This window comes from Syngnathoides biaculeatus, chromosome 11, assembly GCF_019802595.1.
Source record: "Syngnathoides biaculeatus isolate LvHL_M chromosome 11, ASM1980259v1, whole genome shotgun sequence".
Lineage (NCBI taxonomy): Eukaryota > Metazoa > Chordata > Actinopteri > Syngnathiformes > Syngnathidae > Syngnathoides > Syngnathoides biaculeatus.
In genome coordinates, this window is record NC_084650.1 from 22,229,853 (window position 1) to 22,252,625 (window position 22,773).

The window sequence follows — 22,773 nt, forward strand, 5'->3', positions numbered from 1 at the left end:
TCAGATTGAGAGATGCTGCTATGTTACGTCTCGTAAGTTCAACACTCCAGTGTTTTGTGCAGCTTGAGTCCCTAAATTTGGAGGACTGGTGTTGTAGCGGGTCATACCGGCTGTTGGTTTGGGTTAACAAAAGGATTACGCTTGCCATTGTTTCGCAAATAAAGTAGATAGGATTATCAAAAAATAAATGAAGATGGAGAAATTTAATGTTTTTATTTACACATGACAAATTTATTAGAGAGCTGAGGTTGGTGGGTGTTGAGAGGGAAGACATGAGGGCACTTGGTGTTAGAGAGGAAGATGCAGGAAATAGGCTTAGATGGAAAAAGCTGACATGAAGTGGCGACCCCGAACAAGACAAGTCGAAAGGAAAAGAAGAAGAAGATAAATTGATGTGACAGGTCAGAATTGGCCCCAAGGCCTTGAGTTTGACACCCGTGGAAGTCTAAATGGTTCAAAGGTGTAGATGTGAGTGGAAATTGTTTAGATAAGCCCTGGGACTTGCCCTTGCTTGTGAACAACTGAGCCTTTTGGGTATGCTCCTTTTATACCCAATCGAGGGATTTATGTTTTTTTTTCAGTGAACCTGTTCATTTGTGGAATGTTCCAAACAGGTGGTTTTTGACCGCTCCTCAACTTTCCTTCCATCTTTTGTTGCCACTGTTCATGTTACACGTAGGCATCAAATTCAAAATGGGAGAAGATTTGCAAAAAAAAGATAAAAATACAGTTCATCAGCGCCAACATTAAATATCTTGTCTTTGTAATGTATTCAATTGAATATAACTGAATTATTCAATTAGGCAGCACAGTGGATCAGCTGCAAAGCATTGGTCTCATGGTTCTGAGGTCCCGGGTTCAATCCCGGACCCGCCTGTGTGGAGTTTGCATGTTCTACTCGTGCCTGTGTGGGTTTTCTCCGGGCACTCGGGTTTCCTCCCACATCCCCAAAACACGCAACATCAATTGGACACTCGAAATTGCCACTACGTGTGATTGTGAGTGCAGCTGCTTCTCTCAATGTGCCCTGCGATTGGATGGAAACCTGTTCAGGGTGTACCCTGTCTCCTGCCCGTTGAGAGCTGGGATAGGCTCCAGCACTCACATGATCCCCGTGAGGTTAAGCAGCAAAGAAAATGGATGGATGGATGGATAATTCCGTTTTTATTTACGTTTTACATAACATCCCCAAATCAGTGGAATTGGGAGTTGTCAAGAGCAAGAAATGAGCACACTACAGCAGACTATAGTGTCAAAGTCAAATTTGGAGGAAGACTCTTACAAAAAGATTCAGAAACAAAAGGGGACACTACTATACAGTAAATTACATTTCAGTTATTGGTGTTTTATGGGGAATTTGCGCCCCCTTATGGACTTGCCTTGGGAATAAATGGCCCTTTGAATTGCTTTACTCGCCCTGTCACTGTGGCTCGAGCCGAGAACCATTTCAAAAATCAAACTATTGAAAAAAAACTTCCTTGCGGCCAACCGTGTCCCAGCAACGTTTACCTGGATTCAGCACCCACAAAGTTGCAGAGCAGGTGCATTACAAGGACATTTAGATAATTTTAAAAGCAAGAAGGTAACACTTTAAAGATAATTATGCAATGAATACATTAACATAAAAGAAAGCAAGCGTGCTGGGGAACAAAATCAAAACTGTCTGCGTGTGTGTTGGTGATGCTGGGAGGGGGGCGTCATGGGGTGTCTTTGACAAATGAGACCCCTTGACCCCCCCACTCCACCGTCCCCTACCCCCTTAACAAATTGTAAATATCTCTAACCCAGTTTCGTCCAGGCTTTCTACTTCTCTCGTCATTTCCAGACAGAAAGATCACAAAAACCATTGGACTAATTATTTAAGGAGGGTATAAATGATTAGGGGCAAGGGGCATGTATGAATGTAATATTATTTTCAGCATCACACGCGCATTAAAAGGCAGTAGCAAGAGGAACAGCTGCAAAAATACAATGTGATCTTGGTGCGCCACCCTCTGGTCAATATTAATGTTACAAGACTATACTAGTACTGTACTACAGTACATAAGGAAATACGTGTATACGTAAGCTGATATCAATCATCCTGTTAAATCAACATTTTATGTATACAGAGTAATAATATGTGCCCTCACTGTAAGTCATGATCCGATTTCAAAACAATGAACAGCTGATCGACCCGCGTGTCCCGCACCACCGCCACAGAGGCCATTTGGGCCGACTTGATGTAACTGTATCAATTTTAAATCCATATTTGGCCTGCCCCTGGCCTCACAGTAAGCAGAACTAATGCCCAGCAACACGCAGGGAGCAGGCTGACAGCTGAGGTCTGGTATGGGAGCTCGAGCTCGGCACCGCATAAAGATGCGTGGATGCAGCGCTACAATTCCATTTCAATTCAGATGCAAACAACAGAGATCATGTGCAGGCACACCGGAAAACAGACAATGGTAAACACAAAGAGCGCAGACAGGTAATGTGTCATGCAAATGAAGAAATCCAGCATACTCCTGTCTTCAAAATGGAATATTTTACACCAAAGGAACACAGCATGCAAGTGATGAGCGCGTCAGTGTATGTATGTTGACATGTACAAATCGAGATGAATGGATGTTTTAAGTTAGTGTAAACAGTAAACAACCCCGGTGCCAGAACAGCTTGGCCCAGTTGCACATTGTCAATACTAATGACATCACGACACAAAGTATCACTATGGTAACCTGGAGGCCCTGACCCTATCCCATCAGCACGCTGTAGGAGCGGAAAGCCTGAATAAAAGCTCGTCAGTGAGCGGAGGGAGAGAGGGATCGAGAAAGAGAAGAGTGTGAGGAGGCAGAGATTGAGAGAAAGAATGATGACAATAAGAAGTAAACGTAGCAAAAGAAAGCGAGAAAAAGATTCATAAAAGTGGCAGCAAGTGGGTGTTATAGTCCAGTGCCAAAGTCCTTGGTATGGATAGAGCAGCCCAGTGTGCCGCCGCCCAGCCCGGCATTCAACTCTTTGCCCCCTTAAATCTTCTCCCTTATCTCCTCCCCTCCCCCGGCATCCATCCCCACCGCTTACTGTCCGACCATCTCGCCGAGAGACTCTGCGGCACATTCGAGCAGGCCAGATGGGCTCAGTGAAATATACCCCCACTGTGGTGTCAACTAAATCACTTTAGTGCTGCATACTGCTCTCTTGGGAGGCCATTCCCAAGTACACTTTTATCAAAATACTGTAATGCCCTAAATATTGGATACCAGATACATTATACAAGTTAATTGGATCTGCACATCAGAGTGGGGGGGAAAAGTGAATTACTGTTTTAAAAAAACACACGCACACACACACAAATCCACTGGTCAGCAGCACATTGTGGAATGTGGTTAGTCTGCCGTGCCCTCTGAGGTCCCGTACTGGAACCTCAAGACTTTCTTTGCGGTGCTGCTGATATGTGTAAGGACTGACGTCATTGTACTTATGATTTGCACAGAGCTGTAGCGTTTTCCACTATTCCAGTTTTCCTGATTTTTCTTTTTTTTTTTTTGATGGGGCTCTAAAATGGCACTCAATGAGACACTGGCATCTGGCATTAGCTGCCCCTCCCATACTATATTAGAAATGAGAGTTCTAGCATTGGTGGATATCAAAGTGCAGTTGAAAGTTCCTCAGTTGTAATTACTTGCCCCTGTTCTCCATCCATACCTTGCATTTACAGTGAAGAAAATGAGTATTTGAACACCCTCCTATATTTATATATATTGTATTAGGTACGTTTGTATTTGCTTGACTTTGAACATATTTGTGGTTGTGTTTGGACCGTCAGTTGTTCAATCCCGGTCGAAGCCCAGCCTCTTCATGCAGAGGGTCACAGCAACCCAACATTCTTGCTTAAGAAACAAGACTCAGACCAAAAGGTATAGAATTGAATCATCCAACCTACAGTGAAGAAAATAAGTATTTGAACACGCTGCTATATTGCAAGTTCTCCCACTTAGGAATCATGGACGGGTCTGAAATTTTCATCGAAGGTGCATGTCCACTGTGAGAAAAATCCCGAAATCACAGTGTATGATTTTTTTAACGATTTATTTGTGTGATACAGCTGCAAATGAATATTTCAACACCTGAGAAAACCAATGTTAATATTTGGTACAGTATCCTTTATTTGTTATTACAGAGGTCAAACATTTCCTGTAGTTGTTCACCAGGTTTGCACACACTGCAGGAGGGATTTTGGCCCACTCCTCCACACAGATCTTCTCTAGATCAGACAAGTTTCTGGGATGTCACTGAGAAACACGGAGTTCCCGCTCCCTCGAAATGTTTTCTATTGGGTTTAGGTCTGGAGATTGGCTAGGCCACGGCAGGACCTTGATATGCTTCTCACGGAGCCACTCCTTAGTTTTCCCGGCTGTGTGGTTCGGGTCATTGTCATGTTGAAAGACCCAGCCACGACCCATCTTCAATGCGATGGCTGAGTGAAAGAGGTTGTTCCCCAAAATCTCACAATACATGGCCGTGGCCATCTTATCCTTAATACAATGCAGTCGTCCTGTTCCATGTGCAGAAAAACACCCCCGAAGCATGATTCTACCACCCCCATGCTTCACAGTAGGGATGGTGTTCTTGGGAAGGAACTCATTTGTCTTCCTCCAAACACGGTTAGTGGAATTATGACCAAAAAGTTCAATTTTGGTCTCATCCGACCACAAAACTTTCTCCCATGACTCCTCTGTATCATCCAAATGGTCATTGACAAACTTACGCCGGGCCTTGACATGTGCTGGTTTAAGCAGGGGAACCATCCGTGCTATGGATGATTTCAAACCATGACGCCTTAGTGTATTACCAACAGTCACCTTGGAAACGATGGCCACAGCTCTTTTCAGGTCATTGACCAAGTCCTGTCGTGTAGTCCTGGGCTGATTCCTCACCTTTCTCGGGATCATTGAGACCCCACGAGGTGATGTCTTGCAAGGGGCTCCACTCCGATTAAGATTGACCGTCATGTTTCGCTTCTTCCATTTTCTAATGATTGCTCTAACAGTGGACCTTTTTTCACCAAGCTGCTTGGCAATTTCTCCGTCGCCCTTTCCAGCCGTGTGGAGTTGTACAATTTTGTCTCTGGTGTCTTTGGACAGCTCTTTGGTCTTGGCCACGTTACAAGTCTGAGTCTTACTGATTGCATGGGCTGGACAGGTGTCTCTATGGAGTTAATGACCACACACAGGTGCATCTAATTCAGGATAATACATGGAGTGGATGTGGACCTTTAAAGGCGGAGGAACAGGTCTTTGAAGGTCAGAATTCTAGCTGATAGACAAGTGTTCAAATACTTATTTTCAGCTATATCACACAAATAGATGGGTAAAAAAAATCATACATTGTGATTTCTGGATTTTTCTTTTTAGATTATCTCTCTCACAGCGGAAATGCACCTGCGATGAAAATTTCAGACCCCTCCATGATTTCCAAGTGGAAGAACTTGCAATATAGCAGGGTGTTCAAATACTTATTTTCTTCACTGAAGCTTACTAGCCATGCCTACACCTCAAAATTACATTTTGAATGTATGCCACAATTTATAGAACAGCTCGGTGTTGCGATTGAAATTCGCAAGTGCTGTGTATTCTGTGGCTATGCGATTGGCTGGCTACTAGTTCAGGGTAACACCCCACATCTCCCCAAAAGATAGCATGGACAGGCCCCAACACGACACAACCGTAGTTAGGATAAGCGGTGTAGGATGGATGGATGGATGGATGGATGGATTTTGTTTTCTGGCCTACCGTAAAATAACCTATCGCCTTCATTTTTATGGCCCTCTGAGGGAATATGTACGAGGTAGCTTGAGACAAAAATGAGGTTGACAAAAATTTCTATATGACCACACATGTACAACAGCCTAAATCTGACAAAAAGGAGCACATTTTGCTGGCTTACATAAATTTTGGTGACTACAGTACTTCACATCAGGTGGTCTTGCTTTCTTTATTCCTTGCCAATAAATGAGGTGGCATTCGAAAACGAATCATAGACCAGTGACAGACAGAGAATTGGCTTGCGGAGTTATGACTCCGCTTGTGGCTTCGTGCGTCACCCATCCGTGAGTTTGTCCTTGTGTGTGTATTATGGTTGTGCGCCGACTATTTTGCACCGCTTATGTAGCTCTCGGTATTCTGCAGAGCAGTTAGTGGTACACCACTGCAAATAACAACCACAATAATACAAGACTTGCTCAATCCATACCTCTTGGACAAAGTACATGAAAATAGAGCTTTGGAAAGGTACAATTTTTATTCAACTCTTGCATTATCTTGTGACGTGCACATGTACCAAATGGTATTTCTGTTCAATTTATGTTTATCCAGCCTGCTCTCTAGTGCAGAGCATCAAAGCCAACAATGAAGTAAAGCAGCATACAAGTGGGTTTTTAACATCTTAATCCCTTTTTTAGACCAATGTCTTTCATAATAAGAAGAATGACTTATGAAAGGCAGCTTGGTGCCACAGGGCATCATAAATATACAACGGGTATTAACATTTACGATTATCAGCACCAACTGCTTTTTTTTCAATTAGAGTGGGAAAACAAATTATTCATAACACAGCCCACATCACGAGATAACTGGTCAAAAATCGGGTCTGTGCTGACCTCAAATTGCTCCATATGTCTACCCCACTTTTGGTTTGTCAGGTGATGTAATACATTTCCTTTCTCAAACATGCACCAACACATACTTCCCAGTTTTCGTGGCCCTTATAAAAGAGCATTTTTTTCTATGCAGTCATCTCTGCTCGGCCATGTTTCTATCCCTGACCCGTATCGACGCACTTATACTGAGGTTATCCCGAGAAAACAAAGGAGTGATGACTTTGCAAAGCTATTTTCAGAGACAGATTGAAAATAGTGTTGGGCGGGGAAGCATTAAAAGTCAAAGATGGAATGTTGCCATCACTCGAATCGGTGCACCGAGGTTTACAAGCTGACAGCTTTAACTCACTTCAAATTACACTCTGTGTTTGATTTTCAGAGGATTATTTCAAAGGAATGCTGGACTTTTTCGGTTTGTGTGGGGACAATTGCATCCCTCCGTTTCTACCTGGGGCCACTTAACCTGTGACACTTAGTCCAAGTTCCCCCTCCCTCCCAAGGGAATCTCTGAATGATCAGAAAGTCAACTACCATCTAGGGCTATATAGAAATATGCGGAATTAGAATAGACAATTGTCATGTGTGTGTTTTGCTATTTTACTTCAATGAACATAAGACGCAACTACAGAACTGTACACTTTATCTAGAGTATACATGTCAAATGCATTTAGGCTACAGTATGCATGAAGAGTGTCATCAACACTCTCATCATCCGTCCATCAATTTTCTTAGCCACTTATCATCACAAGGGTCACGAAGAGTGCTGGTGCCTATCCCAGCTGTCAACTGGCAGGAGGTGGGGTACACCCTGATCTGGTTGCCAGCCAATCGCAAGGCATATCAAGACAAACAGGCGCACTCACAATCACACCTAGGGGCAATTTAGAGTGTCCAATTAATGTTGTATGTTTTGGGAATGTGGTGGTGTAGTGGCACGCATGCCTGAGTTTGGTGCGGGCAGCGTGGGATCAATTCCTGGCCGGTGATGTTGTTGATATATCTGCCCTGCACAGGACAGGCAACCAGTTCAGGGTGTAGTCCGTCTTTTGCCTGAAGCTAACTGGGATAGGCTCTGGCTTCCCCGGTACCCTTGTGAGGATAAGCAGCTTGGATAATGGATGGATGGAAATAAATAAAATAGCATTTAGGGGCAACCCCTTCAGGAGCATTTAAGAAAACAACTGAGACAGATGGGCAGGGAGAGGGAGTGCACATTCTGGTGTTCTCTATATAAATTTCCCTCCCAATAGTTGTGCTGTCTGCGTGCTGCAGCCTGTCAGGCCCGACACTCCAGCTTGATAAGGAGTCTCTCTGTCTGACTACAAGGCTACTGAGGAGCACACTCAATGTGATAACAAAGGAGATCACGGCACTGAGCTGTATCACCATGTTGAATAAGAGGATAAAAATAAACAACTTCAATGTTTACATCTTGTAAAAGACAGGTAAAGAGTCAGTAAAACTTGTTTACTGTAGGGATACACGGTCTCCAGCGGATGCGGGGATTCATGCTGTAACCGTGACTGCTCATATCATTCCTTGTTTTCGTGCCGGCTCCCTGCGAGAGACTGACCAGGAAGTGTTTGCGGTAATATGAGATTGCAGATGAGTTCCGTGAGAGAAAGACGCAGGCATGTTGTTGTTGTGTTTTCACAGACATTTCAGCTCCCTCCAGAGATTCAGCTGATGGGATTGAGCCCATTAAAATCACATCATGTGTAGTTAGTTACATTACTGCACTGCAAGCATGATGACTACCCTCCTTCCACAAAGCCCACACAATCAATCTCCTTGATTTCCTTCAGTTTTCAAATTAATGTTCCATTTGTTTGGTTTATCTATCATGCTGTTTTAAGACGGAAAAGCTACTTTACAATGTACCCCTAATTAGCGTTTTACCGTTCACAGGCTCACTTAGATCACCTTACATCAAACGTATAAAAAATACAGCATATAAACATCAGCATTCTCCCCCACATGTTGATGTTTAACATGATGCCATGCACAATAGTGTTTTGTTTCCGTTATGTGACACAACCAAAATTGTCAGTCAAATTGTTCCCTTAGGAAATGTACGAGCAGTTTGGTGGAATAGTCAATAGTATGTCTGCACTACAATTATGAGATCTATATGATGGCTTCTCACTGGAACATCTATTTGAAGTATGCATGTTCTCCTCATCCTTGTGTGGATTTTCTCCAGGCTTCCTTGTATATAAAATAAAATTTAAAAAAAAAACACAACATAGCCTCTAAATTCCCAATAAGTGTGTGAGTGTAAATGGTTGTTTATCTCTGATTCACTAGCGACCAGGCCAGGATGTACTTCACATCTCGCCTGAACTCAGCCAGGATAAGCCTCAGTTATGTGTGACACTAATAAGCGGATGCATCCGACTGAAGTGGTTCTGCCGTACTTTAGTGACTGTGAGCAGCCGAGGGCATCATGTAAAGATGATCATGCAATGCATCGTGCTCTTTGCTCCTTTAAGGACATCATGACTTTTCTATCAATTATCTCACTTTTGAACTGCTTGCAAAATATTTCCAAGATGAGTAGAAGTATTTTAAACTGAGAAAGATAAACGTAATAAAAATATATATTTTCCGACACATAATACCATCTGTGCGAATACTTGGTACTCAGCATTCAGATGAAGGCTTTCACTGAAGATTGACCTGCACAACCAACTTGATTTTTCTCTTGTGATGAGTCAGCAGACTCAACCCAAACCCCAAGTATTATATTCCACATTATTATTTGAGCCGGTGTCAATAGATGTTATTGATTCACTAAACTCTAATCTCTTTTACCAGAAAAGGATGGGACAATTGAATGAAATGCTAGTAGGGCAGTATTGTGCACAATCGGGAATGAACAGCCAGAAAATTACAGTTCTATTTTGGGAAATGTGGACTCGAGCATTAAATAAATATAACTGCTATGATAGATAGATAGATAGATAGATAGATAGATAGATAGATAGATAGATAGATAGATAGATAGATAGATAGATAGATAGATAGATAGATAGATAGATAGATAGATAGATAGATAGATAGATAGATAGATAGATAGATAGATAGATAGATAGATAGATAGATAGATAGATAGATAGATAGATAGATAGATAGATAGATAGATAGATAGATAGATAGATAGATAGATTCATGCCAGAGGTCATGAGAAGTCTAGAAATTGGACACAAGTGCTTGGTGATGTGTTGCTACAGCAGGCCTACAGTAAAATAGATATCTTAAATACTAGAGCATGGAAACTTTTAGGATCTCAGCATAGTTGGTCCAATAGCTTCAGACAGGTTGTGGATGAGGACTCATGGTACTACATGTATGATGCAAGCACTGTGGCGCACTTCATGTTCTATGTGAAATGATAGCTTGTCTGAAGCATGGTGATGCAGAAAACACACCCATAAATTTGCATTTACACGTACTCACTAAACTAAATGTTACACCATCAAAATACCAACAGAATCCCCCTGAGCTCAACGGGAATGGGGACACCAAAAGCCATCATAAAGTAAATGCCAGCAGAAATCATTTATCACGAAACCTCCTTGCATTGCTTCTATTGAAGTCATTGAGTAATGTGTCACTCTTTTTTGATGACCCTATGGATACAATGCTGAGGCTAAGGAGGCACTTGATTGGTTGATTGAAGGACAACGTGAAATGTGACAAAGTGCCACAAAGTCCCTTACTCGTAACAGAAAATAGCCATCGGAAACCTAAAAGACTTAAACTGTCACATCAGACTCAACGTGCCGAAGTAAAAAAAAAGAAAAACTTCAAAACTGCCCGCTTGATTGTGAGGTGTGGGGGGTGTTACACGTGTACTTGCAAGTGTGCAAGAGAACCCAGGTGAATGCATGTGGTGCCAGCCATTCACAGCCATCCCAATAAAAGAGGAACGCTCTGGTCAACGACCAGGATTATGTAATACATTTTCCACTGACATGGTAACTGCACACTCATCTTCCCTGGGGCGAACTCTGCTCAGCGGGAAAGGACATAAATGCTGAGAAATGGTGCCGTGCAGGGAACAAGAGTTGCATCTACGCTGTCTTCTTCTGCTCCTTTTGGCTCGTCCAAGTTAGGGGTCACAACAGCGTGTCAACATTTTCCATGTAACCTTCTCCTGTTAGATTCCAGTCTAACCTCATCTGTCAACTCTATCCATTACCATTGCAAAGAGGAAGCGCCTCAGATTTGAAAACAAGTTTAACAATGTCAGTTGGTGCTATAACACTGAGAATCCCAAACTTAAGTGTACAAGAATATGAGTATTTCTCTGATTTCTCACTCATACCGTATACAATAGATTGTGTGCGTGCATGGGGCAGGGGGCTGTTATTCCCAAGGTCATCTGCTGTCTCATCATACTCCACTAGGCTGCAATACAGCCAACAAGCTCATATTTGCTTTCTGCAGCCAACTGCTCTTTATCCCTCCATTTAGACAGCAGCAGAGAAAGAACTCATACACATAGACACCTCAAATACTGTATAATTTGACGTCACGTCAGAAATGGTAACTTGAATTTTGATTGACATACAAAGCAAATAGAATACTCGGAGGGTTCCAGGAAACGTGGTGTATCGAATACTGTACATGAAAGTAGAGCTGGGATTTGTTCAACTGTGCAGAACTTGACAAAGTGCACTTTCATGGAGTGACACAGTTTCCCGCAGACAGAAATAAATATATGGCAAATTCCTTAAAGGACTCTGGAAAGATGTATACAGTATTTAAAAAAAAAAAAAAAAAACATACAAGCTGACAGTCAGGCACATGCACAGACATCTTTGGAGGCAGGTGCTGAAGCCCACAAAAGGACACCCATCACTGAAATTATCTATACAATTGAGAAAAAAACAGTTGGGTATACATACTTATATATGACACTATGATTACTCATTTTTTAAAATTCCACTATAAGTTAACCTATAATTTCTACAAATACATTTCTAGGGAGCATAAATTAAAGATATAAACAACTCTGATAACATGGTTGCACAAGTGAACACACCCTCTTATACAGTAAATGGGATGTGGCTATCGGAATTATGCAATCACATTCAGTCTCGTGTTAAATGGGGCTCAGCACACACCTGCCACCATTTAAAATGCCTCTGATTCACCCCAAATAAATGAAGATGGGCACATATATTCTCACAAGGAGTCTAGTACAGGTCCCTAGAATATCAAAATATTTGGGGTGGAATTGATTACTTTCTTTTTTTATTTTATTTTTTTTTTTATCAATGAAGAAAAGAAATGGAGCAGCACCAAAAAGGTCACCTTTTAACCCAGGGTAAAGGGGACAAGTGCTTGAGCATCAGTTGGGTCCAAAATGTGCACATTCAATGCCGATAGGAATATTTCTTTCAACAGAAAACAGCATGGAGGAAGTGAGTGTTGAGTGTCAAACATTACACCCGTGGCCTAGCATTTCCTTTTACACAGGCTTTTTTTTCTGGCAGGTTTACTAACTCTAAATATTGTGAACTTATTCCCACCATTCCGTGTTCACGCCATTGAGACAGAAAAGGAACCTGAGAAAAGGTTACCCGCAAAAAACAATATAATAGGGGCTATTGAGTACCAGTACACAGGGAAAAGCTTTGCACTTTCAAAGGCCTCTTGTAGTCTTCTAATGAGAAACTGTGATGGATGAAAGGTTTAGAGACACTTAGGAGTTTACATTTGTACAACAATGGCATTTTGGGAAAATGCAAACTGTTGTGTACAAGTCTCAGAGGTCTGTTTTAAAAACGATTGATCGCTTCCATTCCAGCATTTTCCACAGCCTTTATCCTGATCGGAGTCTTTGGGGAGTGCGGCTCTGGAGCCCATTTCAGCAGGATTACTCGCCACTCACTCATTTACACTCATATTCCAAGTGTCACTGAGTCGGAACTGAACCCTTGCAGCTTGCATACAAGTCACGTCAGTACTTGTACCATGATAAAACCATGTGTGACTCTTCATGATTTATTTCAGTGCAGTTGTTCTGTCACCCAAGACTATAAACTTGATAATACTTCTTCTGTGATGCTTACATTTATTGTAACCAGCAGATACACGGGACTGATTATGCAAACCCTCGAGCTAAATATATGCACGAGTACTGAAATGATGCTATGTTTTTTCACTGTTAATTGTGAAATGAACATCTCTGAAAGTGTCAATCAAAAACTAAACCCTAGGCAAACCTCATGTTGTGGCTAGTGATAATTGTTACATACCATGTACTACAAATTTGCTGTGCAGTGCTCTGTTGTAGTGTATTCTACAGGCTTTGACCAGCTCATACTGTACTGCATTAGTCTACCTTCCCGAGGGCAGAGCGTACTAGAAGGAGGGCAACCGCGCAAAACTAAATAATGCAGCGGCCCAGTACCCACATGATGACCCAGTAATCGGCTGTTTATAGCAAATACTAATAATCTTGTGAGCTGTACCGTCTGATAGTGCAATCGCCACCAGGATGAAGTGACCATCTCTTATAAACTTTCATCCATCCATTCTTCCATTTTCTTTTGCACATATTCTCGGGGTCACGGGTAAAATGGACTCTATCTCATTTGATTTCAGGTGGGAGATGAGGTACACACCGGACTGGTCACCAGCAAACTGCAAGCCACACAGACGAGGGGGGTGGGGGGCATTCCCTTTCACACCTACAGTAAAGACAATTTAGTGTTTTCAATGAGCCTGCTCTGCAATTGTGGGCATGGGTCAGCATTTCAACTTCACCCATACGCTTTTTGGGGAACATTTTCATATGGGGACTTTACTACTGACTAAGGGGAAGGCTATTAGCTGTCTAAAATATGAATCAGGGATCATACATAGTATATTTTATTTCCTGCAAACACCATATATATATATATATGCATCAAAACCACCATAAAGTCGTTTTCAACTGTGATAGCATCTCCAAATACTGACATTCAAGGATGTCCCATACAACTTGCCCATGCTTTAAAATGCGTACTCGCTTGCAACTTGCTCGCGCATCATTTATGGATGATGGCATACATCCATGTCACAAAGTAAACAACTCACAGCCTTATCTCCAGATCTCTTCCGTGTCCCGCCCTACCTTCGGTGTGGCAAGTGGACGACAGGATGGTGCTCGGCGGCCGGAAGATGTACGGAAGGTAACGGGAAAAACATTTCATCTTCTCCTCCTTCTCCGATGCTCACCAACGGGTGTGGAGTATTTGCTCGCAGGCTCCACATCCGCACTGCCTCCACGACAGCCAGCCAGAGGAATCAGTGGGCTGCTGCCTGCTGGTCGCTCGGGAGGGGAAACGGCGTGTCCACGACGCGGGGGGCTATGACAGCAACTCCCCGCTACGGGGCCCCCCGTTTTCTTTTGGGTTTTTTCCTCAGGTGGGAGAGCTGGAACAGTAACCGTCCCTCGACCCAATGTTGTTTTACGTCTTCACACGCATGGAGAATATTAATGTTTTATGTTTAGCTGTTTATACCTTACTGTATTTTTTTTTAAAGTAAACTACTGCTGACGGTGTTTGTTTTTGCACGGAAAAGCTGTGCTAAATATTGAATGTGGGCCAACATATTCATAAATTTGTTATACTGGTGTGGCCTCGTGTCAAGAATGATACTTCATCAAACTCGATGAATCATACACAACTTATTTCTAGTTTACAGTCTACATCCATACGTTTGGCCCCATCTTGTGGTGATATTTCACGTCTAAAAAATAACCAAACACGCCACAATGTTGCATTGGTGTGCCCGTATAGAATATACACCTGTCGTTTCTCCTGTTATTTAGCGAATACTTTTCCAATTAAATTCACGAAATGCAAGTTGAGAATGACATAATCAGGATAACACGTTATAGTTTTGTTTTGATTAGGTTTGCGTGACATCTCGCGAGACCTGAGTGTGAACTAGTGGCATCGGAAGTACTTCGATAGCCTCTTTTCCGCCGGCCACAGAGCAGTACGCGGCAGGGTAAGACTCGATGCGTGTAGTTTCACTCACGAATCATGATCCATCCACGTAATAACACTTCAATTTTATTAAATAAAAGTCCGAAGACCTCTATATACCTGTCCAACATTACAAATAGACCCGTATTGTAGCGATGTACGTAAACAACGACTGAATGACTGCGTCTTGTGCTAGCCCCTCCGTTAGCGTCAGTCAATATCCGCATGTTGTCAAGTCAAAGAATATAACAGATCCCGTCTTTAGGGGAAGAATGGTTGAGCATTCGGAGTTCGTATGCTTGAGATTATGTAGTCCGTGTTTGGGTTGGTTAACTTGAAAGGGGAGCATCTACTGAGCCTATTGACTAGAATTCTGTCATGCTAACGCAGTCGCTGCCGTTATGACATGCTTAGCCAGCTATAGTATGTACTTCTAGATCCTTGCTATCGTATCCTTACTTACAAGGTGGAAAACTATAACTATTCTGATCCCATTTGCATAATCTTCGGCATATAAAGTCTTAAACATGACGCGGTGTGTCAAGGTTCTCGATCATTCACAATTCCTGACCTACCGTGATTACTACTATCGTATAACGTTTTAATTCTAAGTTAAGATATGATTCAGTCAGCATTTCCGTTTACAATTCTATAGCATTTGTAACAATTCGGACATCATACATTTGCCTTTAAAATTACCTTTTCTTCTCCAGCATTATGAAGCTGAACCCGTTTGTAACATCTTCCCGGCGCAAAAACCGCAAGAGGCACTTCAATGCTCCCTCACACATCAGGAGGAAGATCATGTCCTCGCCCTTGTCCAAAGAGCTTCGTCAGAAATACAACGTGAGGTCCATGCCCATCCGCAAAGATGATGAAGTCCAGGTACTGAAATTAAACTTGATTATTGCTAGGACAACTAATGCACATGTTCTTGATTAGTTTCATCCTTCGGTTTGCCACACAGGTTGTCCGAGGACACTACAAAGGCCAGCAGATTGGCAAAGTGGTGCAGGTGTACAGGAAGAAGTACGTCATCTACATCGAGCGTGTGCAGAGAGAAAAGGCGAATGGGACCACAGTACATGTCGGCATCCATCCCAGCAAGGTGACCACTTTTCTCTTTAGAGTGTTTGTGGTTGCCCAAGTGGATATGAGAAACATGTCAACTTGACGAAAGTTGCGCATAGCAGTACATAGTGAAATGAAATCAATCTGTCCCAATTTCTTTGCTCAAGGAAAGGTCCTAGATCTACTGGATGTTACAAATGTTATATCCATTATTTGCTTGGGTTGCATTCACACGTTTTCATTCCTTTGACTGGACTCTTGTTTACATTTTGAGTAGCCATTGCCTTAAATGACCCATTGTCTTACTTTCCATTATACTACCATTAAGTCATTTGGTAAGACACATTTCTGCTTTATACGGGATATGACTATGGATTCAACCACTCAGGTGTTCTGCATTATTTTTTTCTATCACCTGGAAACTAAGGTGGTACGTTTTGGATCATGAACAATTCTCTTCCTTCTCACACACTGCTTTCCCATCACTCTGTACAAGTTAGTCTTGGTTTCATCTCTCCGTAGAATGTTGTTCAGAACTGTGAGGGGTTTTAAAGATGTTTGGCAAACTCTAGTCCAGCCTTTCAATTTTCGAGATGCGTCAATGATCTACTTTTAGGTTAAACAATCTGTATTCACTCTGTCTTCTCTTGATTGTTGTCCTTGACACACACATTCCCACCTTCTTGATCTGGCCGACTCATGTGATGTTTTTTGTTTTTTTTTTTTCCACTGGAGAAAATAGTTTTTTGGTCATCCACCCAGGTTTTTCGAGTCTTTTGTTATTGCTGAGGTCACCGCTGCATTCTTTTTCTTATTTTTTTAAATTTTTCAGAAAGATTATCTGACCAAATATTTTTGCTATATCTCAGATGTCCACACCCTTACCGTAATGATGTCTTGCTTCACTGATAGCAAGAGCTCTTTGGGTTTCCTGAGAGTTGACGGCGACTGATTCCGAGTCCAGATAGCACATTTCGTGAGCTCTGGAATGAGTACTCCTTGAAAGTGAGATCATGAGGGAATGACAACAACTTGCCATGGAACAGCTGAGCTGTTTCTTGTCGCATTCGACTTCTGGTCCCTTACAGTTGGAGGCAACTATGCAGTACAAACAGTCAATTCTTTTTAGTATGTTATTAATGGAAAAAAAGGCAGCCGGAATGGATCCATGTGTTTTTTCACCTCAAAACATGATTTTAACGTACATGGCTTTTTGTAACTCCCACCATGGAAATCCTCTCGAGGGATTTGTTTTTGAGAAGAAGCAGGAAGTGACGTTAACAGCAGCAACCCACTCAGGCTTGCTCGTCTGTTTATACTAGTTTTTCCTGCTGGAAGGTAGCTCGTTGTCCCTTCGTGAAAGCCAAAATGCCGGTTTGTTGTATTGCTGGATATTGTTCGAGCACATGGGAGAATGGGTTTACTCTTCATCCTTTTAAAAAAAGGACCTGTTTTGTCGTGAAAAATGAATTGCACAGGTGCAAATGACAAGAGCTTTATGGGTTCCAAATGACAGGAAGGTGTGGAGAGATACTATTACAGTACTCCTGAGTACGCTTGTTAGTTAAAGTGATCCGCGTATCATCAAAATATGGCTCAAAATGATGGGGTAATATTGCCCAGGTCGTTTCACTTGATTGTCTTGATGGTCTCTCCTTAGAAAAGACCTTCCGTGTTCCATAGCAAGTTGACACTATGTATTTTTAATGGCAAATGTTCTGGTGTAACATCTGATGATGACGTTGCAGGCAATATGGCGACCACTTGGATGTCGAATGAGACTTCCGGAACTTGGCGCATGGATGACATGCACTCCGCTCATATTTATTTTTTCATATAGATGTTGAAGTGAATATTGTTATGTATTTTTCATTACAATGTCTATTTTGGACTCTTTAAAGGCATGACAGTGGAGCTTTAATGTGGACGTAAATACCTTCAATTTAATGTTGAAAGTGTGTAGTAAAAGCACACACTTTCATTTCAAATCGTTTTTGGTGGTGTTTAGAGCAACAAAAATAATGGCTCCAATATTTATGGGCCTGTGTCTACAATAAATAGAGCATAAGTCTTAACTTTCTTCACATTGCTGCATGAACGTGGCTTGTGAATCGCAGGTTGTTGGCAACACTGGTGCTTTTTATTCAGCGTCCCCTTTTTCCCCACAGTTCACTTGATTGGAATATCTAACATACCTCAAAGTGAGAAATTTCTATATTGACACCTGTATACCTTTCAAGCGTACAAGAGCGATAGTTTTTGTAAACAGTGTGATTCGACTACATATTAAAATCTCATCTTGGTAATACCCAATGACTCAGTAGATCAGGATTTAACAATGTATAACAATCACCTTCTTCTGGTGACAAACTACACTCAGGAAATGCTCAAATTGGGAATTTTTAGTGAAAGCCATGTGTTTGTTTTGGCTATTTTTGTGGGTGTTGTTGTGGTGAGGGTTTACTGTATTCTCCCCCCCCCCCCAAAAAAAAAAATGGACAATGTTGACTTGGAACAGTTTTCCAATGCACTTTTTCTATTTTCACAATTTCCCAGTCTTCTAAAATGCTGCAATAATTAAATAGCAACATGGTGTGAGTTATTTTTTGTTTGTTTTTAACAAAATCCAAAAGGATTCCACAATAGCTTTTAATGTAAGAAGCCGGTACACATAGATTTGTCCTGTAATTTTTTTTTATTCACCTAATTAGTTAATCAAAAAATTAAGAGTCCAGACTGATGGCTTTGATAACCTGAGTGAATGGGGTATTTATTTATATTGTTAGATTTATCTACTTCACTAATAATTTTAATCTACAGAATATCTGTCCACTGTACCCTGAGGGATGCAATCTGTGCAATCATTCTAGTGGCGATTAGGACTTTTAACTGTTGGTGACACTAAAGCAAATATTGACTGATTTTCAGTCAGTACTGATATGTGTGGCTCTAACAGCGTTCCACAAGAATCATTTTAACGATCCTTATTGAAATGTCTTTGCATCGTAGGTGGTCATCACCAGGCTAAAGTTGGACAAGGACCGCAAAAAGATCCTGGAGCGCAAGGCCAAATCACGTGCTGATGGAAAGGAGAAGGGCAAATACAAGGAGGAGACCATTGAGAAGATGCAGGAGTAAACATCTTTTGCTATCAATAAAATTGTATAAAATAATTTGTCCATCTCATGTTTTCTTGTATGGATACAATTTTAAAAGGTTCATTTATGCAAAGAACCCCACACATATTCACTCAAGATTGAGAGGTTTTATTTTATCATTATTACGCAGAGGAAATGAACGACTTTGCCTTTAAGGGTTTAGATGGAGTTGCTCTTGTGTTTTACCCAAGAAAAAAAATAATTTTTTGTGTTTAATGCGTTGGATGTCTGATATAGTGTTGGACCAAAAAAAAAGCATGTCATATCTCAGATATGGTACTTTTTGGGGGCCACGTTGGCTTAACTTTTTTTCCCCCTCACTTTTATTCTACCATTCTCATCACAACCTTCAGGTTTATAACTACTATACACGGTGCTTTACATTTTACACACAAACTTATTAGCTGGCCAAAGTAAAGTTACATTTTGAATCAATATAAAATACTGTATCCTTGGCGATAATAGCAGTTGTCAGGGAAAGTGCTGCTCAATAGAGATGGGTGCAGTCTTGCCAACACCTACTGTTTATAATGTGTGACAAAATTAAGGAATAAAATGTTCCTTGCGTTGACGTTGATACGGTTTGAAACGTGTCCCCACAAAACTGCACACGCCTCAATGTGAGTCGCGCAGGCGCACTGGAACTTCCTGCTGTGGCTCGTGATGTGGTCACGTGAGATGAGACGAACTGACTTCGTTTAGCGTTAAGTTGCGACAAGTTTGTGTTTTGTGCCTGACTGAACTTCTCTCTTGCAAGGTCTTTGCTAGGATGGCACAATTAAGTTTGGTCATCGCCGTGTCCGTGATGACTTTATTTTGGGGCATAGTTGGAGGAGTCGTGCCCTGGTTTATCCCCAAAGGACCAAACAGAGGGTGAGTGCGTTAGCTTCGTTTCATTAGCAAACTACCAGCATGACCTAAAAATAATTCTATAATTATAACTTTTACTATTTTGCGGTGGGGTCATTTGTCATAATTAATACTGTATAGTTCCGGGCTTTGCTTTGTATAATACCGGTGTTGTTTACAATTCTTAGTTGCCTTAAATTTAGTCGAACGTTAGTGTGAGTAACGCGAAGCTAACTCGTATTTTCCATAGAGTGCATGTTCCATTTTATGTTCGTCTTTTAATTGCTTTCCGAGGGGGAAAAATAGCCCATCTATGAAAAAACAATGCATTATTCCTCAAACGGTCTTTTTTTTCCCCCCACAGAGTTATCATCACAATGCTGGTGTTAACTTCTGTCTGCTGTTATTTGTTGTAAGTATTATGAGGCAGTTTTTGTGTGAAACACATTCTATTCATACTAAGACCTTTTTTATACACTTTTTTTATGCCACGTGTTAACAGTACACTCATCCATCCATCCATCCATCCATCCATTTTCTTAGCTGCTTATCCTCACGAGGGTCACGGGGAGTGCTGGAGCCTATCCCAGCTGTCAACGGGCAGGAGGCAGGGTACACCCTGAACTGGTTGCCAACCAATCGCAGGGCACATAGAGACAAACAGCCACATTCACAATCACACCTAGGGGCAGTTTAGAGTGTCCAATTAAGGTTGCATGTTTTTGGAATGTGGTGGTGTAGTGGTATGCATGCCTGACTTTGGTGCGGGCAGCGTGGGATTGATTCCAGCTTGGTGATGTTGTTGATATCTGCCCTGCACAGTACAGGCAACCAGTTCAGGGTGTAGTCCACCTTTCTTTGTCTAATTAATGTCAGGTGATTTTGGGATGTGGGAAGAAACCCACGCAGGCACGGGGAGAATATGCAAATTCCACACAGGCGGGTCCGGGATTGAATCCGGGACCTCAGAACTGTGAGGCCAACGCTTTCCATCTGATCCCGCCGCGCCATCCTTAACAGTAAAACATATTAAAAAATAACCATCGCTTGATATAAGTTCACCACTAAAGATGATCCCCATACGGTTGATTTTTAATATTAGTTGCGTGACTTGGATCAAAATGTCAATGTTGTGACGGGGCAGCGCTGTGTAAAACACTTCACAGGAGTTCGTTTTATTATGAATGCAAAACATCCGTCTGTTCATTTTCTGCGGCACTTATCCCTCTTAGGGCCACATTTGGAGGCAGTGCGCTTAATTCATCAACTCTTTTGGTAATCGATTGAATTGAGCAATTGTTTACCGTCAGATTGTCCAAATATGATTTCAGTGTCTCAACTATAAATATTCTGGTTTCGGTAGTCCTTCATGAAGTCAGAATGGTTATAGTTTGTTTGTACTTTAGCAAAATAAAACATTTGGAAACATTTGTGTTGACCTTGGAAAAGGATGATCAACGTTTTTGCGCAGGGACAATCGGTCTATTACGAAAGTACACTGAACTGGTTGCCGGCAAATTTCAGGGCACATGTAAACAAACAAAGATTTGCATTCACATTCACACCCGCACGTGATTGGGATTCTTCAATTTACCTACCATACATGTTTTGGGGATATGGGAGGAAACTGTGTGCTGTGAAACCAAGTGCCTGGGAAGAAAAAAAAACCCGCACATGCTACACTGGGAGGGCCAGGATTTGAACCTCGGTCCTCAGAACTGTGAGGCAGACGCTCTAACCAGTCGACCACCATATCCCCAAACTACTTAATAATCAGCTCAATTTCAAAACAAGCTCGCATGTCATATTGCTTTTTTGGGTTTGTTTAGTGTTTAAAAAATGCCAAATAAACGGTATTATAAATGGTTAAACAGTAATATGGGGAAAAAACATTTTAATCCAAATTTTTTTACATGATTAATTGATGGAAAAATTGGTAAGATACACAGTTTAAAATATTTGATAGTGACAGCTTTAGTTCATGCGACCTGGAGCCAATCCCAGCTGTGTGTTGGGGGGTAATCCATGGACTGGTCGCCAGGGAACATACAGACAAACAACTCTTCACATTCAATCTAATTAGGGAACATTTAGAGCAAAGGCCAGAGGCAGGTTTCAAACGCCGAACCTCAGAATTGTGAGGCGAATTGAGCTAACCGCTTGTTCAACATCCTAAACAAGTTCGTAGCTAAATAATTTACCAACAGTACGGTACCAGTTTTCAGTGTGGGTCTTGTTACGTATCACATGGACAGAAGGGGGCGACAACTAGTTGTTGAGCAGGAGACGTCATCTCTCATATTTCTTTTTTTTTTTTTTTTTTTTTTTTTCCCCCCATCAGCTGGTTGATAGCCATTCTGGCCCAGCTGAACCCGTTGTTCGGACCTTCTCTGTCCACTGATGCCATCTGGTACCTGAACTACCACTGGTCTTAAATGGTCCCGAATAACAGGGCCAGGTGAAAAGTTTTGGATTGTTGCAAGTCCTCATTTTGTACACGTTGTCGTGATTTTTACTGCTTATTTCTTTGAAATGATATGTTTGTTTTACCCTGCATTTCTCTCAACGCAGACATTGCTGCAGTGTTGGGGACTGTCTTCACTTCATGCTGTGGTTCACCCCTTTGAAATGTCTTAAAATTACATCCCTGTGGCCTTACGGAGTGACTCGTGCGCCTGTGCCTTGTACAAAATACGATTTTTAATGGACTTTCTTTAAAAATTCATCCTCGCTAAGTGTGCCTTGTAAAAATCCTCAAATGTTTTTGTTTTGTGTAGTGTACTAATGTTCATTTCTGCAGTTAAATGGAATAAACTTGCCATTAAATGATGTTGTGCTTCATGTGGTGTCCATTTGTTCGTGCAGATCCTGTTAAATTGTCATTTAATGACACTTACTTTCTTCTGACACCTATTTTATGTATTTGACTCATTAGTCCATCCACCAATCAAAATGTTTCCATTGGTACCTCTTCTGCGTTTCATTGATCGGGTTGGAGATGAGATTATTACATTGTTGTATATGATGTTTTAGTTTTTTAATATACATTTTGAGTTAATGACGTAAT

At 41.6% G+C, this 22,773-nt stretch overlaps 3 protein-coding genes across 4 annotated transcripts in view; 2 read left to right on the forward strand and 1 right to left on the reverse strand.

Moving 5' to 3' along the window:
* ppp2r2ba (protein phosphatase 2, regulatory subunit B, beta a) overlaps window positions 1–14,053 on the reverse strand; it is a 44,089-nt gene extending 30,036 nt beyond the window's left edge. The window contains exon 1 of one of the 2 annotated variants that reach the window (XM_061835093.1): window positions 13,767–14,053. In XM_061835093.1, the coding sequence (XP_061691077.1) occupies window positions 13,767–13,845 (79 nt within the window). In that variant the 5' untranslated portion in view covers window positions 13,846–14,053. The remainder of the gene's footprint in view (window positions 1–13,766) is intronic. The other variant, XM_061835094.1, reaches the window with a different exon arrangement.
* A 499-nt stretch (window positions 14,054–14,552) lies between these two features.
* On the forward strand, window positions 14,553–18,872 carry rpl26 (ribosomal protein L26). Its single transcript, XM_061835099.1, has 4 exons — window positions 14,553–14,650; window positions 15,342–15,513; window positions 15,596–15,736; window positions 18,709–18,872. The coding sequence occupies exons 2-4, from the start codon at window positions 15,346–15,348 to the stop codon at window positions 18,835–18,837; spliced, it is 438 nt and encodes a 145-aa protein (XP_061691083.1). The 5' UTR covers window positions 14,553–14,650; window positions 15,342–15,345; the 3' UTR covers window positions 18,838–18,872.
* Window positions 18,873–19,479: 607 nt separating this feature from the next.
* On the forward strand, window positions 19,480–22,535 carry atp6v0e1 (ATPase H+ transporting V0 subunit e1). The gene is made up of 4 exons (XM_061834794.1): window positions 19,480–19,730; window positions 20,071–20,118; window positions 22,048–22,164; window positions 22,278–22,535. Exons 1-3 carry the CDS (start codon window positions 19,627–19,629, stop codon window positions 22,139–22,141), a joined length of 246 nt encoding a protein of 81 aa, XP_061690778.1. The 5' UTR covers window positions 19,480–19,626; the 3' UTR covers window positions 22,142–22,164; window positions 22,278–22,535.
* Window positions 22,536–22,773: the final 238 nt, after the last annotated feature.